Source organism: Pan paniscus, chromosome 20 (assembly GCF_029289425.2).
Source record: "Pan paniscus chromosome 20, NHGRI_mPanPan1-v2.0_pri, whole genome shotgun sequence".
In the NCBI taxonomy this organism is placed as follows: Eukaryota; Metazoa; Chordata; class Mammalia; order Primates; family Hominidae; genus Pan; species Pan paniscus.
Genome location: NC_073269.2, coordinates 18,529,562 through 18,547,299, shown reverse-complemented (window position 1 = coordinate 18,547,299; position 17,738 = coordinate 18,529,562). Strand labels below are relative to the sequence as shown.

The window sequence follows — 17,738 nt, the reverse complement described above, 5'->3', positions numbered from 1 at the left end:
TATTGATGCTATCTCTACTTGTCGGTGCCTATATCCATTTATTGATGCCTATATCTACCTGTTGATGCCTATATCCACTTATTGGTGCCTATATCCATTTATTGATGTCTAGATCCTCTTATTGGGCCTGTAGCTACTTATTGATACCTATACCCACCTATTGGTGCCTATATTCAGTTACTGATGCCTACATCTACTTATTGATGCCTATATCTACTTATTGGCGCCTGCGGCTACTTATTGATGCTTATGCCTACTTATTGAGCCCTATATCCACTTATTCCTGCCTATATCTAGTTACTGGTGCCTATGTCTATTTATTGAGGGCTATATCTACTTATTGGTGCCTATATCCACTTATTGATGCCTATATCCACTTATTGTTGCCTATATTCACTTATTGATGCCTATATCCACTTATTGATGCTATATCCACTTATTGATGCCTATATCTACTTATTGATGCCTATATCTACTTATTGATGCCTATATCTACTTATTGATGCCTATATCCACTTATTGATGCCTATATCTACTTATTGATGCCTATATCCACTTATTGATGCCTATATCTACTTATAGGTGCCTGTGGCTACTTATTGACACTTATGCCTACTTATTGAGGCCTGTATCCACTTATTCATGCCTATATCTAGTTACTGGTGCCTATGTTTATTTATTGAGGCCTATATCTACTTATTGGTACCTATGGCTACTTATTGGTTCCTATATCCATGTATTGGTGCCTATATCCATTTATTGATGTTTATATCCTCTTATTGGCGTCTGCAGCTACTTATTGATGTCTATAACCACTCATTGGTGCCTATATTCACTTAATGATGCCTATATCTACTTATTGATGCCTGTATCTATTTACTGATGCCTATATCCACTTATTGGTGTCTGTAGCTACTTATTGATGCTTATGCCTACTTATTGGTGTTTATATCTACTTATTGGTGCCTATGTCCATTTATTGGTGCCTATATCCACTTATTGGTGTCTATATCTACTTGTTGGGGTCTACATCTTTTTTTGTTTTTGAGACACAGTCTCGCTGTGTGCAGTGGTTTGATCCCTGCTCACTGCAGCCTCCACCTCCTGGGTTCAAGTGATTCTCCTGCCTCAGTCTCCCAAGTAGCTGGCACTACAGGTGTGTGCCACCATGCTTGGCTAACTTTTTTTGTTTGCATTTTTAGTAGAGATGGGGTTCCACCATATTGCCTGAGCTGGTCTCAAACTCCTGAGCTCAGGCAATCTGGCTCCCTCAGCCTCCTAAAGTGCTGGGATTATAGGTATAAGCTACTGCGCCTGGCCATGCCTACATCTATTGATTCATGCCTCTATTCACTTATTGGTGCTTATACCCACTTATTGGTGCCTATATCCACTTATTGATACCTGTATTCATTTATTAATTTTTTTTTGAGACAGAGTCTCACTCCGTCACCCAGGCTGGCGTGCAATGGCATGATCTCAGCTCACTGCAACCTCTGCCTGCCAGGTTCAAGCGATTCTCCTGGCTCAGCCTCCTGAGTAGCTGAGATTACAGGCTACGTGCCACCACGCCTGACTAATTTTTGTATTTTTAGTAGAGATGGGGTTTCACCACGTTGGCCAGGCTGGTCTCGAACTCCTGACCTCAAGTGATCTGTCCGCCTTGGTCTCCCAACATGCTGGGATTACAGGCATGAACCACCATGCCCGGCCAGAATTTCCTCCCTCTCTAAGCCTGAATAACTTCTCATTGTGCGTGTGCACCACCCACATCTTTTTTTTTTTTTTTTTTTTGAGACGAAGTCTCGCTCTTGTCCCCCAGGCTGGAGAGCAATGGTGCGATCTTGGCTCACTGCAACCTCCGCCTCCCAGGTTCAAGTCATTCTCCTGCCTCAGCCTCCCGAGTAGCTGGGGTTACAGGCATGCACTACCATGCCCAGCTAATTTTTGTATTTTTAGTAGAGATGGAGTTTCACCATGTTGGCCAGGCTGGTCTCGAACGCCTGACCTCAGGTGATCCACCCACCTCGGTCTCCCAACGTGCTGGGATTGCAGACATGAGCCACCACACCACATCTCTTTGTTTATGCATCCTGCCATCGACGCACATTTGGGTTGTTCCCTGGTTCTGAGTTTTCAATTCTAGGAAGGTCCTTAGCAGTTGCTCCACACAGGGCTCCCTACCATGGAGAGTGTTTGTTCAGGGCCTGGAAACCGCTTTTACTATCAGCCAAATAAAACATCATCCGGAAGGTGACAAATGCATCCGGAGGTCGATTACAAACGACATTTAGATGATCTTCATCCCAGCGCCTCCTTAGTAGCTGTTAGAATCCATGGTCTGCTGAATTTCACACTCTCTAGCCTAGAACTTGGGAGGGAAGACCATTTCCCTGGGTCTTAGCAACCCCAATTTTGTCCAGGGCTGGATTAAGGTGTTTTATTGATGGAGCTCTTAGCACACAGAGAAAGACAGGATCAAATGACAAGTGAAAGAAAGAGGATCAAGGCCAGAGAGAGAGCGAGAGAGAGAGAACAAGAGAGAGGAGGGGAGGAGATGTGATTTCAAACATAGATATTGTTTTTAAGCTGCTTTTTAAAAATTTATTTATTAAAAAAAATTTTTTTAGACAGTCTTATTCTGTTGCCCAGGCTGCAATGCAGGGGCGCAATCTCGACTCACTGTAACCTCTGCTTCCCAGGCTCAAGCGATTCTTGTGCTTCGGCCTCTTGGGTAGCTGGGATTATAGGTGCCCGCCACCACACTTGGCTAATTTTTGTATTTTGTATTTTTAGCAGAGACAGAGTTTCACCATGTTGGCCAGGCTGGTCTTGAAATCCTGGTCCCAAGTGATCTGCCTGCCTCGGCCTCCCAAAGTGTTTAAGCTGCTTTTAAAGGAACACTTCTGTGCTCTCAACCAGGACTCCACACCTGTGTATATTCCACTCGAAGGCAAACCCCACGAAGTGCTGGGATTACAGGTGTGAGCCACCTCGCCCAGTCTTACACTCTTTGACAGAGCAATTCCACCTCTGGGGATTTATTCTGCAGAGATATTTGTAGCAGAACCTGAAGATCTACAATGCAGGACGTTGGCTGCAACATTCTGGGGAATAGCAAGAAATCAGAAAGACCCAGAGGTCCAGACCAGATAAATTTGATGGAGTCATTGAAAAATACTATCGGAAGCTAGGTATGGTGGTGTGTGCCTGTAATCTCAGCTACTTGGGAGGCTGAGGCAGGAGGATTGCTTGAGCCCTAGGAGGTTGAGGCTGCAGTGAGCTATGATCGTGCCACTGTACCCCAGCCTGGGTGATGTAGCAAGACCCCATCTCAAAACAACATAAAAATAAACTACAGGAACTAATGTGGAATATTTGTAAGAAACATTCCTATAGGAACTGATGTGGAATGTTATCTAAGACATATTACTAAGTATAAAAAAGTTGTAGACTTTTAATATATATGTATGTATGTATATACACATATATAATCTCACAAATTCCATGTTTGTAAAAAATTATTCTACATGTATGTAACTGCCTATTAATTTTTCTATTGCTGCCATACCAAATTACCACCAAATAAATGCCTTAACCACACTCAGTGGGCCGGGGGCGGTGGCTCACACCTGTAATCCCAGCACTTTGGGAGGCCAAGGTGGGCGGATCACCTGACGTCAGGAGTTCAAGACTGGCCTGGCCAGCGTGGTGAAACCTCGTGTCTACTAAAAATACAAAAATTAACAGGGCATGGTGGCAGGTGCCTGTACTTCCAGCTACTCTGGAGGCTAAGGCATGAGAATTGCTTGAACTCAGGAAGTGGAGGTTGTAGTGAGCTGAGATCGCACCACTGCACTCCAGCCTGGACGACAGAGTGAGATTCCATCTCAAACAAAACAAAACAAAACAAAACAAAAGAAAACAAACCACTCACTTATTATCTCACAGTTTCTATAGGTCAGAAAGCCAACAGGCCTGGCTGGGCTGAAATCAAAGTGTTGCTTGGCTGTGCTTCCTTCCAGAGGCTCTAGGGAAGAATCTGTTTTCTTGTTCATTTAAGTTGTTGGCAGAATCCAGTTTCATGCTGTGTAGGACTGGAGTTCTGTTTCCTTGCTTGCTGTCAGCAGGGGGTCATTCTCAGCTTCCAGGGGTGGCCTGCATTCCCTGGCTCGTGGCCTCCTTCATCTCACAGCCAGCAACAGTGTTTCAAGTCTATCTCTTGTACTTTATTTTAAGAGACAGGGCCTTGCTCTGTCACCCAGGCTGGAGTGCAGAGGTGAGATCACAGCTCACTGCAGCCTCAACTTCCCCGGCTCAAGTGATTCTCCCACCTTGGCCTCTCATTTTTAGTTTTTAAATTTTCCTCCAAGATGGGTGGAAAAAGACATTTTCCCACACCAGAGAATAAAAGAAGAGCTTGTAAGATTACAGTCCAGCCCCTCCCTGGCTCTATATTGAATTCTTTAGACAAAGGACATATTGGGGCTTCCTGAGCTCCCATCTCCTTCCAAGGAGCATCTTTCCTCTTCCTTTTTTTTCTTTTTTTTAAGAGTCAGGGTCTCACTCTGTCACCCCAGCAAAAGCGCAGTGGTGCAATCATAGCTCACTGCAGCCTTGACCTCCTGGGCTCAAGTGGTCCTCTGGCCTCAGCCTCCCGCGTAGCTAGGACTACAGGCACACACCATGATGCCTGGCTCCAGCATCATGTGCTTTTCCAGTGTGTAGGATGAACCCGCAAAGTTTCAGAGAATGTTTTTCCTGTACTTTTAAAAATTAAGGGGCCGGGCACGGTGGCTCACGCCTGTAATCCCAGCACTTTGGGAGGCCCAGGTGGGTGGATCATGAGGTCAGGAGTTCAAGACCAGCCTGGCCAAGATGGTGAAACCCTGTCTCTACTAAAAATACAAAAAAATTAGCCGGGCATGGTGGCATGTGCCTGTAATCCCAGCTACTCCGGAGGCTGAGGCAGAGAATTGCTTAAACCTGGATGGGCGGAGGTTGCAGTGAGTCACTGCACTCCAGCCTGGGCAACAGAGTGAGACTCTGTCTCAAAAAAAAAAAAAAAAAAATATATATATATATATATATATATGTGGTGTATCTTTTACTCATTTTTACCAGTTGTGACCACTTCTTTCATTTGTGGGTGGCGAAGCCTGGTGTCTGTCACAGCCATGTAAATGTTTCTGTCCATGTAGGAGGGTCACAGAAAGCACCCCCAGACTTCCCTGTGGTCCCTCCCTCTCTGTCTCTTCCCCTAGAACTCCTGGACCAGGCTGTGTGAATGAGGAGCATCTCCAGGTGCCATCCGGTTGCCATGGCAATTCAGGCCAGTCCAGGCTTGGCAGCGGAGGGCTCAGCTCCTGTTTCAGGTGTGGGAAAGTGGTGGGGACCACCGATACCTGGCGTATCAGGCAGGTGCTATGATTGTTATTCCATTAACAATGAGGCTTTCTGTGGCCTCAGGCTTCGTGTTGTTTATTTTCTTCTGTTTACTTTTTCTGTTGTCTTCTCTTTGGTGCTGTCTGTTGGTGGAACCCTGCTGATTCTCAGTGAAGCCAAGCCCACGTACTTTGCCACTTCCTCCGTGCTGAGGTTGGGCAAACAGAGAGAGAGAGAGAGAGGACAGCACATTTGGTCATGGGGCCCCCGCAGGTGCCAGGCGCAGGCACCTGGCTGGGGAGGGAGCGACCGCTGGCTGGAAATGTGTTTGTTTCTCGTGTGTACACACAGGACAGCTGGGGCTCCGTTGGAACTGCTCACGAGTGCTCTGCAAAGCGTCCTTGGTGATGTAGCTGGAGTGGCTGTCCCCCTTTCCTGCAGATGCCCCACTCTGCCCACCTGCCCCAGGTTAACACTAGACTAGGTGTGGACCTAGCACTTTCCGTGGCCCAGCGCTGTGTTCATTGCATTGACTTCTCATGGAGGAGCCTGATAACCCTTCACGACAACGGCTTTCTGAAGTACTTGTCATGATCCCCACGTTGTGGAGGAGAAAGCAGAGACTCAGAGGCTTAGGCAATTTTCCTGGGACCCCACGGTTCATTGTTGTGTGAAGAGGTTGGACCTTCCTCCAGAATATGCCTTATTTCCCGGCATACTTTATCCCTTCCCTACTTAGAAAAACATCCCAGGCTGGGCACAGTGGCTCACACCTGTAATCCCAGCACTTTGGGAGGCTGAGGCGGGAGGACCATTTGAGGCCAAGAATTAGACATCAGCCTGGGCAACATAGCGAGACCCTGTCTCTCAAAAAATAAAATGAAATAATTAGCTGGGCATAGTGGTGTGCACCTGTGGTCCCAGCTACTTGAGAGGCTGAGGTGGGATGATCGATTGAGCCCAGGAGTTCGAGGCTGCACTGAGGTAGGATCATGCCTCTGTACTCCAGCCTGGGTAACAAAGTGAGACCCCATCTCAAAAATAATAATAAAACAGCAGGGCACGGTGGCTCACGCCTGTAATCCCAGCACTTTGGGAAGCTAAGGTGGGAGGATCACCTGAGGTCAGGAGATCGAGACCAGTCTGGCCAACATGGTGAAACCCCTTCTGTACTAAAAGTACAAAAATTAGCTGGGCATGGTGGTGTGCGCCTGTAATCCCAGCTACTCAGGAGGCTGAGGTAGGGGAATCACTTGAATCCAGGAGGCAGAGGTTGCAGTGAGCCGAGATCACACCACTGCACTGCAGCCTGGACGACAGAGTGAGACTCTGCCTCAAAATCATAATAATAATAATAAAATTTAAAAATAAATACATAAAATTGAAAAGTCACAGACCCCTGGTGGTGGTTTGGAAGGGGCTTAATGACATTTTCCTGGGTAGACTCATTCCTAAGAATATTCATTCATTCATTTATTCATTCATTCAGGCAAGAAATAGTGAAGGTATTGGAGACTCAATGGCAAATGAGACAGGCCAAGATCCTTGTTCAAATTCAGCTGAGATCCTATCAGGGAGGTGGATGTTATAGAAGCCTGCATGTACGTACTGGTCTCAGGGAGCAACAGACACCTTAAGGAAGACCTCACAGGCGAGCGTGATGAGAACGCCTGCTGGGGGTGGTGCTTTGGGCGGATGGTTCTGCAAATTGGCATCTGATCACAGCCTTGCATGACGACAGGAAGCTGGCTTGTCCGAGACTAGGGGAAAAGCATTCCAGGAAGAGGGAACAGCAGGTGCGAAGGTGGAATGAGCTTGGCACAGCCCAGAAACAGGGACAAGGCCAGTGATTCTGGGGCTAAAAGTGCAACAGGGAGAAGGGGAGGGGACAAAGTCACAGGGATGAGGCAGCCTGGGAGGATGCGGCTTTTATTCCAGCAAAAGCAAATGTGCTGATTGACATTTTTTATTTTTATTTATTATTATTATTATTTTTTGAGATGGAGTCTCACTCTGTTGCTCAGGCTGGAGTGTAGTGGCGTGATCTCAGCTCACTGCAACCTCTGCCTCCTGGGTTCAAGCAATTCTGCCTCAGCCTCTCGCTGGGATTACAGGCACGTGCCACCAAGCCCGGCTAATTTTTGTGTTTTTAGTAGAGACAGGGTTCTGCCATGTTGGCCAGGCTGGTCTTGAACCCCTGACCTCAGGTGATCTGCCCACCTGGGCCTTCCAAAGTGCTAGGATTACAGATGTGAGCCACTGTACCTGGCCTGATTGACATTTTAGAAAGACTGCACTGACTGCAGAGGAGAGAATGGATTGGGAGTGGGAGTAGGGAAGAAGGCAGCCCCAGTCCAAATGATTGAGGGTGGCAGCCATGCAGTGCAGGAAGTGGTTGGATTCAGGATATTTTATTTATTTATTTATTTATTTATTTATTTATTGAGATGGAGTTTTGCTCTTGTTGCCCAGGCTGGAGGGCAATGGCGTGATCTCGGCTCACCAAAACCTGCGCCTCCTGGGTTCAAGCGATTCTCCTGCCTCAGCCTTCCAAGTAGCTGGGATTACAGGCATGTGCTACCATGCCCAGCTAATTTTGTATTTTTAGTACAGATGGGGTTTCTCCATGTTGGTCAGGCTGCTTTTGAACTCCTGACCTCAGGTGATCTGCCCGCCTCGGCCTCCCAAAGTGCTGGGATTACAGGCGTGAGCCACCGCACCAGCCTTGTTTTTATTTTTATTTTTTTGAGACAAAGTCTCACTCTGTCACCCAGGCTGGGGTGCCGTGATACAATCTTGGCTCACTGCAACCTCCTCCTCCCAGGTGAAAGTGATTCTCCTGCCTCAGCCTCCTGAGTAGCTGAAATTATGGTGCCCACCATCACACCTGGCTAATTTTTGTATTTTTATTAGAGACGGGGTTTCATCATGTTGTCCAGGGTGGTCTCGAACTCCTGACCTCAAGTGATCCTCCCGCCTTGGCCTCCTAAAGTGTTGGGATTACAGGCATGAGCCACCATGCCTGGCTTATTTTTATTTTTGAGATAGGGTTTCACTTTGTTATCCAGGCTGGAGTGCAGTGGCATGATCACAGCTCACTGCAGTCTCAACTTCCTGAGCTCAGGTGATCCTCCTGCCTCAGCCTTCTGAGTAGCTGGGATTACTGTTGCCATTGCGTGCCACCACATTTGGCTGATTTAAAAAAATTCTTTTTTGCAGACAGGATCTCACTGTGTTGTTCGCTATGTTGTTCAGTTGAGCTCCTGGGCTTAAAAGGTGCTCCTGCCTTAGCCTCTCAAAGTGTTGAGATTATAGGCATGAGCCCCCACGTCCAGCCCTCAGGGTATATTTTGGAGGTGAGTAGATGGTACCTGCGGATGGATTTGATGACTGGAGTTAAGGGAAGCGAGAAACCATGATTGACAACTCAATTTCTGGTTTGGGTATCAGGGTGAATTTGGAAGCCTATAATGGGATGCGGGAGGATGGGAGCTATGTGCTATAGCACCAGAGAGGGAAATTGAGCATCCCATGTCAGGCTGTGGGATAAGCAGGTGCACATCTCCAAGATGTCACCTGGGATATTAGCTTTAGGTTTTGACTTCCTGATCTGCTTCCTACCTTCCCAGGTAGAAACACTCCTTCTGCTTTCAGAACTTAATTAATTAATTAATCTTCAGAGATGGAGCCTTACTCTGTCACCCAGGCTGGAGTACAGTAGCATGATCATTGCTCACTACAACCTCGACCTCCTGGGCTGATCCTCCCGTCTCAGCCTCCTGAGTAGCTGGGACCACAAGTGAGAGCCACAGAGCCTGGCTTGTTCAGAATTTTTGCCGTCAAAGTTCTTGCACTGTGTCTGGTTTCTGGGATTTTAGTTAATGTGTAGGTACTACACAGCTCACCCAACCTGTAAACTGGATTCTTTCTCTTTTTTTTTGTCGCCCAGGCTGAAGTGCAGTGGCGCAATCTCCGCTCACTGCAACCTCCGCCTCCCAGGTTCAAGTGATTCTCCTGGCTCAGCCTCCCACGTAGCTGGGACTACAGATGTGTACCACCACACCCGGCTAATTTTTGTATTTTTAGTAGAGATAGGGTTTCACCAGGTTGGTCAGATTGGTCTCAAACCGCTGACCTCAAGTGACCCACCCACCTCGGCCTCCCAAAGTGCTGGATAACAGGCGTGAGCCACTGCACCCAGCCGATTTTTTCTTTCTTTAATATCATTGTGGCCGGGCGCGGTGGCTTACACTTATCATCCCGGAGCTTTGAGAGACCGAGACAGGAGGATCACTTTGAGGCCAGGAGTTTGAGACCAGCCTGGGCTGCATAGGGAGATCCCATCTCTATGAAAAATTTAAAAATTTTAAAAATTAGCCTGCTGTGGTGGCACGGGCCTGTGGTCCCAGCTACTTCGGAGGATCACTTGAGCCCAGGAATTCAAGGGTGCTGTGAGTTATGATGGTGCCACTGTGCTCCAATCTGGGCGACAGAGCAAGACCCTGCCTCTTAAAAAAAAAAAAGAAAAGGAAAAAGAAAAAATATATGTGCAGGAAGAATATTTTTGGGGAGGGGTGAAATAAAACCTTGTAGCTGGAATACACTTGAATCTACCTCTTGTTTTCAGTTTTATTTCTGTGAAATGGGAAGAAAAATGGCATCCGTGCAGAAGTGGTTATAAAAGGAAAGCAGATTTCTTTTTCAGCACAATGGGAAAGTATTTGGCAAAACACAAAAGACTATAAATGCACAATCGTGGGCAATTAAGAGTGAGGTTTCACGGAAGTAAATTGAAGCTTAAAAGCGTCATGAAGGATAGATCTATTAAACTCCATTAGTTATAGGATTTCGAAAGAAACCGGAAGGTAACTGCATTTGCTAAGCTGATACTGAGTTGATCTGCTTAGGAGAGGCTGGGAGAGTTCTCATTTCTTTGCATGCTTAAAGCAGGGTGAGAGGAAATGGAATGGAGATAATTCTTCCTTCCTTCCTTCCTTCAATTGGTTCTTTGCAATCTGGGGGCAGCCTCATTCTGTGCACCACCTACTTATACCTGTGGGTGTTGAAGTGACTTATGAAATGTTTTTGTATAGGGTTGAGCTTCTTAATTTGTTTTCTTTCTTTTTCCTTTTTCTCTCTCCTTTCTTTCTCTTCCTCTCTCCTCTCTTTTCTTTTTCTCTCTCTTCTTCCTCTTCTCTTTTCTTTCTCTCTTTTCCTTTTCTTTTTCTCCTTCTCACTCCTTTCTTTTCTTTCTCTTTCTCTCTGTTTTTCTCATTCTCCTGTCTTTCTCTTCTTTCTCTCCGTTCTCTTTTCTTCTGTCTCATTTCTTTCTCTTCTTTCTTTCTTCTCTTTCTCTCTCTTCTTTCTCCTTCCTTCCTTCCTTCTTTCCTTCCTTCCTTTTTGACAGGGTCTTTCTTTCTTGCTTTCTTTCTTTCTTTCTTTCTCTCTCCTTTTGAGACAGGGTCTCCCTTCCCTTCCCCTTCCCCTTCCTCCTTCCGTTCTCTTCCTTCCTTCCTTTCTTTCTTTCTCTCTTTCTTTCTTTTTTCTTTCTTTCCTTCTCTCTCACTCTCTCTTTCTTTCTTTCTTTCTTTCTTGATGGAGTCTCACTCTGTCACCCAAACTGGAGTGCAATGGCACGATCTCGGCTCACTGCAACCTCTGCCTCCTGGGTTCAAGCGATTCTCGTGCCTCAGCCTCCCGAGTAGCTGGGATTACAAGTGCCCGCCACCATGCCCGGCTAATTTTTGTATTTTTAGTAGAGACGGGGTTTCACCATTTTGGCCAGGCTGGTCTTGAACTCCTGACCTCAGGTGATCCTCCTGCCTCGGCCTCCCAAAGTTCTGGGATTACAGGCGTGAGCCACTGCACCCGGCCTCTTTGTCTTTCTCTTTCTCTCTTTCTTTCTCTCCTCTCTTTCTCTCTCTTTTCTTTCCATCCTCTCTTCTTTCTCTCCGTTCTTTCTTGCTTTCTCTTTCTTTCTTTCTTTCTTTCTTTCTTTCTTTCTTTCTTTCTTTCTTTCTTTCTTTCTTCTTTCCTCTCTTTCCTTCCTTCCTTCCTTCGTTCCTTCGTTCCTTCCTTCTCTTTCTTTCTAACAAGGTAGGCTATCTGTAGCCCAGGCTGGAATGCAGTGGTGCAATAATAATTCACCACAGCCTCGAACTCCTGGGCTCAAGGTTTCCTCCCATCTATGCCTTTCGAGTGTCTAGGACTACAGGTACATGCCACCTGGCTAATTTCTTTAAACAAAGTTTATTTTTGTTGTTTTTGTTTTTAGAGACAGGGTCTTGCTATGTTGCTCAGGCTGGTCTCAAACTTCTGGGCTGAAGCAATCCTCCTCCCTCGGCCTCCCAAACTGTTGTGATTACAGACATGAGCCACTGTGCATGGCCTAATTCTATTTCATTCATGCCAGCCTCCCAGTAGATACGCTTTTCTTGGACAGACACTGAGAGGCTAGTCGTAGGGGCTGACTCAGGTGGGAAAAATCAGTCTGGGACTGGAAATATGCTTTTGGGTGAGGTGTAGATTCCAAAAGCCACAGACCACGTCACCCACAGCCACACGGGCCTCTTCTTTGTTCCTTGAGACACACAGTCCTGCCTCAAGACCCTTGCATGTGCTGTTCCTTCTGCCTGGAAAGCTCTTCTCTCAGATACCCATGTGGCTCCTCACCTCCCTCAGGCCTCTCTGAGATGTCACCTCCTCAGTGAGGCTGTCTCTGCACCCCTATTTAATGAAGTCACCAGTCGGGCCGGGTGTGGTGGCTCGCGCCTGTAATCCCAGCACTTTGGGAGGCTGAGGCGGGCGGATCACGAGGTCAGGAGATCGAGACCATCCTGGCTAACGCAGTGAAACCCCTTCTCTATTAAAAATACAAAAAAATTAGCCGGGCGTAGTGGCAGGCGCCTGTAGTCCCAGCTACTCAGGAGGCTGAGGCAGGAGAATGGCGTGAACCCGGGAGGTGGAGCTTGCAGTGAGCCGAGATCACACCACTGCACTCCAGCCTGGATGACAGAGTGAGACTCCGTCTCAAAAATAAATAAATAAATAAATAAATAAATAAATAAAATAAAGTCACCAGTCTACCCAACTCTTCTTCTTCTCCCTCTTCCTCCTCCTCCTCCTCCTCCTCCTCTTCCTCTTCCTCTTCTTCTTTCACACAGGGTCTCACTCCATTGCTCAGGCAGGAGTTCAGTGGGACAATCACGGCTCACTGCAACCTCAACATCTCAGGCTCAGACAATCCTCCTGCCTCAGCCTCCTGAGTAGCTGGGACTACAGGCACGTGCCACCATGCCTGGCTGATTTTTAAAACATTATTTATAGAGACAGGGTCTTGTTATGTTGTCCAGGCTGGTCTTGAATTCCTGGCCTCAAGTGATCCTCCTGCCTTGGCCTCCCAAGTGCTGGGATTACAGGCATGAGCTGGTGTAGGCAGCCAGCCTACACACCTTACCCTTCTTTGTTAAGGACTGAATGGTGTCTTCCCAAATTCATATGTTGAAGTCTAAACTCCAGTATCTCAGAATGGGGCTGTATATGGAGACAGGACCTTTACAAAGGTAATTAAGGTAAAAGGAGCTCAAATGAGTGGCCCTAATTCAATATTACTCGTGTTCTTATAAGAAGAGATTAGCCACAAAAAGACCTCAGTAAGTGTGTGAGGTAATGCATGTTAATTAGCTCAAGTTAGCCATTCCACAATGCATACGTGTTCGAGAACATCATGTTAGACATCATAAATATGTACAATTTTGTAATCCCAGGTATTTGGGAGGCTGAGGCGGGAGAGTTGCTTGAAACTAAGAGGCAGAGGGTGCAGTGAGCTGAGATCATGCCACTGCACTCCAGCCTGGGCAACAAGAGTGAAACTTTGTCTCAAAATATATATATATATACGTGTGTGTGTGTGTGTGTGTGTGTATGTGTGTATGTATGTGCATGTGTGTGTGCATATATATATACAATCTTTTTTTTTTTTTTGAGATGGAATCTCGCTCTGTCTCCCAGGCTGGAGTGCAGTGGTGTGATCTCAGCTCACTGCAAACTCTGCCTCCCAGGTTCATGCCATTCTCCTGCCTCAGCCTCCCGAGTAGCTGGGACTACAGGCACCCACCACCACGCCCAGCTAATTTTTTGTATTTTTAGTAGAGACAGGGTTTCACCGTGTTAGCCAGATGGTCTCGATCTCCTGACCTTGTGATCCGCCCGCCCCGGTCTCCCAAAGTGCTGGGATTACAGGCGTGAGCCACCATGCCTGGCCTATTTTAAAACTTTTTTTTTTTTTTTTGAGACATGGTCTGGCTTTGTCACCCAGGCTGGAGTGCAGTGGCACAATATTGGCTCACTGCAACCTCTGCCTCCCAGTCTCAAGTGATCCTCCCACCTCAGCCTCCCAAGTAGTTAGAACTACAGGCATGCGCCACCACGCCTGGCTAATTTTTGTATTTTTAGTAGAGATGGGGTCTCACTATGTTGCCCAGGCTGGTCTCAAACTCCTAGGCTCAGGCAATCTGACTGCCAAAGTGCTAGGATTACAGGCATGAGCCACCACACCTGGTCCTTTGGCCCTTCCCAGCACTTTTCAACTCCTAATCTCTATGTAATGTACCCACTTATTTTGTTCCTTGTCTGTCTCCCTCCTAGAATGCCTTCTCCATGAGGGTGGGGACATTTGCCAGTCTTATTCATGGCTGCGTCCCCAGGACCTAGCACAGGGCCAGGCACAAATTGGGTGGTTGCTCAGAGTTTGTTGAATGATTAAGTGATTGGAGATAAAGATCTTGGGGCTTCAAGGTCCTTTGGTGTGTTGAGTGTCCACCTGATAATTGAGTGGAGGAAACCCTGTCTCTTTTCTCTTTCCAAAAACCAGCTGTTGGCCAGGCACGGTGGCTCATGCCTGTAATCCCAGAACTTTGGGAGGCAGAGGAGGGCCGGTCACTTGAGATCAGGAGTTTGAGACCAGCTTGGCCAACATGGTGAAACATGAAACATGGTGAAACCCCGTCTCTACTAAAAATTCAAAAGTTAGCTGGGCATGGTGGCGCACGCCTGTAGTCCCAGCTACTCAGGAGCATCGCTTGAACTCGGGAGGTGGAGGTTTCAGTGAGCCAAGATCACACCACAACTCCAGCCTGGGCAACAGAGTAAGACTCCATCTCAAACAAACAAACAAACAAACAAACGAGCTGTAACCTGGTGTGGTGGCGTGCACCTGTCATTCCAGCTACTCAAGAGGGAGGCCGAGGCAGGAGGATTGCTAGAGCCCAGCAGTTCCAGACCAGCCTGGGCAATATAGCAAGACCCCATCTCTAAAAAAAAAAATAAAAATGAAGTTAAAAAAACAGAGAACCTGGTGAGAAGCAGTGTGGCTGGACAGGTGGCCACTCCCATGTGGATTTATTTATTTATTTATTTATTTATTTATTTATTTATTTATTTTTTGGAGACAGAGTCTCACTGTCACCCAGGCTGGAGTGCAGTGGTGGGACCTCAGCTCACTGCAACCTCTGCCTCCTGGGTTCAAGCGATTCTCCTGCCTCAGCCTCCTGAGCAGCTGGGATTACAGGCATGTGGATTACAGGCATGGGCCATCATGCTCGGCTAAATTTTTGTATTTTTAGTAGAGACAGGGCTTCACCATGTTGGCCAGGCTGGTCTCGAACCCCTCACCTCAGGTGATCTGCCCACCTCTGCCTCCCAAAGTGCTAGGATTACCTGCGGGAGCCACTGCACCTGGCCTTCCACGTGCATTTAAAACTGCCTCTTGAACTCACCCTTTCAGCTTTCCAGAGCTCACAGGACCCAGGGACTGAGGGAGAGCCAACCCCCAGGCCCATGGTGGCTCATTTTGCAGAAGGAGACATAGAGATGCTGAGAAATCCAGCATCCTGCCCTCTGTGGCCGGCACCTGGGAGGTGGAGCGAGTGCCCGCGGCACAGCCTCATGGTCTTTTGCTCCATGGGGCACATATGTTGCCGGGCAGCTCCTAAGAACTGGCTTTCTGGGCCCTGAGTTGCCAAGGAACTACTAAATCCCGGCCAGCCGGGGCTGGGGTGTATTTTGACTTTCTGCGAAGGAGGGTGGGGCGGCCTCTCCTTGTCTTCTGAGTTCCCTTCTCCTTGCCCTCTGTGAGCTCTGTCTGCCTCTCCCTCACGCTGGCCCTCTCTGTCTCCTCTTTCTTCTTCTAGTTTCCCCCTCACTGTGCTGGAGGGAGAAGACCCTGGGATTTCTGAGCGAGGCCCATGGATGTTGAAGTCTTCCTGGGTCCCCGACTCCATGCTCTCGCGCCCCAGTTACTATGACGCCCTGCACAACCGCAGCTCGGGGCACGCCCAGCACCCTGCAGGACACTCGGCCTCCCCGGCTCAGCATCTGCTTCGAGGGCCCCCCTCTGAGGCGGCGGGGCGGCGTGGTGGATCACCGAGATGTCATCTTGGCCCACCAGGCCCACAAAATCCACAGCACCCCCCAGGCCAGGAGGAAAGAATGGGAGTGAGTATGCCCGGGTGGTGGTGATCGGGGGGCGGTGTGGCTGTACCGGGGATCCCTTGGGGGTTAGGATGTTTTTGGCAAGCTTTTTCGGGGAGCAAATTCATGCAGCTGGAACATATTGATAAGGCTGTGCTGACTTCTGAAATCTCAAAATCCTTCCCTGCTAACTGATCAATACTGGTTGCCTTATGCCCCCCGGACACCCCCATCTGGCTCTGTGAATCCCTGAGCTGCCCTAGGCTGAGGCAACAGAGATTAACCATGGATGGGGCAGCCAGGACCCGACTCCCAGGATTGTGAGTGTCCACTCTGATGGGTTGGCAAATCTTTCTTTCTTTCTGTTTTTTTTTTTTTTGAGACTGAATCTTGCTCTGTCACCCAGGCTGGAGTGCAGTGGCCCAATCTCGGCTCACTGCAAAGTCCGCCTCCTGGGTTCAAGAGATTCTTCTGCCTCAGCCTCCCAAGTAGCTGGGACCACAGGCACACGCCACCACACCTGGCTAATTTTTGTATTTTTAGTAGAGACGGGGTTTCACCATATTGGTCGGGCTGGTCTCAAACTCCTGACCTCAAATGATCCACCCGCCTTGGCCTCCCAAAGTGCTAGAATTACAGGCGTGAGCCACTGCGCTCAGCCAGCAAATATTTCTGTTGAGATGGCTGAGAAATGCTGCTTTCTGGGGAAAAACGTGGAAATCCCATTTCTACTTCCAGTGTTGAGTTGAAATCTGCGGGTTTAAGGGCTGGAGACAGAAGTGTGTGAAGGCAGAGAGGGACCTGGATAGGGCTGGGAGTACGTGGTGGCTTCAGTTGAGTCTGGTTCTGGGTCCCCCTTTCTCTTTGTCAGTGACCCCAAAAGTGGGTCTTCTGGTGGGAGACACTGGGGGTGGAACTGGCTCTGTCATGTAGTTGCTGCTGGGCAATGTTGGATGAATGGCTTTCCTGAGCTGGGGTCTTGGCTGTTCGAGGGTTGAAGGTGGTTTGTGTGAAGGTTCAGTCTCAGGCCGGCCCCTACGCATCCTTTTCCACACAGTGGGGGAACTACTGGGTTTTTTCTTTCCTTCCCTCCCTCCCTCCCTCCCTCCCTCCCTTCCTTCCTTCCCTCCTTCCTTCCTCTTTCTTTCCCTCCCTCTCTCCTTTCCCTCTTTTCTTTTTTTTATTTCCTTTTAAGACAGGGTCTCTCTTCTCTCTCTCTCCTCCTTCCTTCCTTTTTTCCTTCTTTCCTTTATTCCTTCCTTCCTTTCCTTCCTTCCTTTCTTTTTGACAGGGTCTCTCCTTCCTTCCTTCTTTTCTTTTTTCCTTCCTTCCTTCCTCTGTCTTTCTTGTTTTCTTTCTTTCTTTTTATTTCTTTCTCTTTTCTTTCTTTCCTTTTGAGACAGGGTCCCTTCCCTTCCCTTCCCTCTCTTCTTTTCTCTTTCCCTTTCCCCTTCCCCTTTACTTTCCTTTTCCTCAAAAGTTTTTTTTTTTTTTTTTTTTTTTTTTGGCAAAGGCACAGGCCTAGGGTGGATTCCTGAGCAGACATCAGGAGTGTGGGATGAGAATATAAGTATTATTTTGATTGGAGCTGAGGCTGATATGGACACTAATCAATTTAGGGGACCCCAAAATTTACTCTCTTACCCTCTTAATGCTCCAGACCTGACCCTGTGGGAAGCACGCTTCACCAGACACCCACCCCGGCCCCATTTTTCCATTTGCAGGAGGGGAAGTGGGGTTATAAATGCCGTTTGGGTTGGGAGGGTGCTGGTGAGGGAGTGTGTAAAGACAGGGTGCAATGCAAACTGTTTTATTAAAATGAGCCATTGCTCATTTTGAATCAAAGAGCTTCAGGATGGGGCTCAGGGTGGTTCAAGCTTGGC

General features: G+C 47.8%; 1 protein-coding gene across 10 annotated transcripts in view; it reads left to right on the top strand.

Annotated features, from left to right (window-relative positions):
• The window catches only part of CACNA1A (calcium voltage-gated channel subunit alpha1 A), a 418,969-nt gene that overhangs the window by 8,282 nt on the left and 392,949 nt on the right, over nt 1–17,738 (top strand). For all 10 annotated transcript variants that reach the window (XM_034945842.3, XM_034945843.3, XM_055103184.2 and 7 more), the window contains exon 2: nt 15,576–15,879. In XM_034945842.3, the coding sequence (XP_034801733.3) occupies nt 15,686–15,879 (194 nt within the window). In that variant the 5' untranslated portion in view covers nt 15,576–15,685. The remainder of the gene's footprint in view (nt 1–15,575; nt 15,880–17,738) is intronic.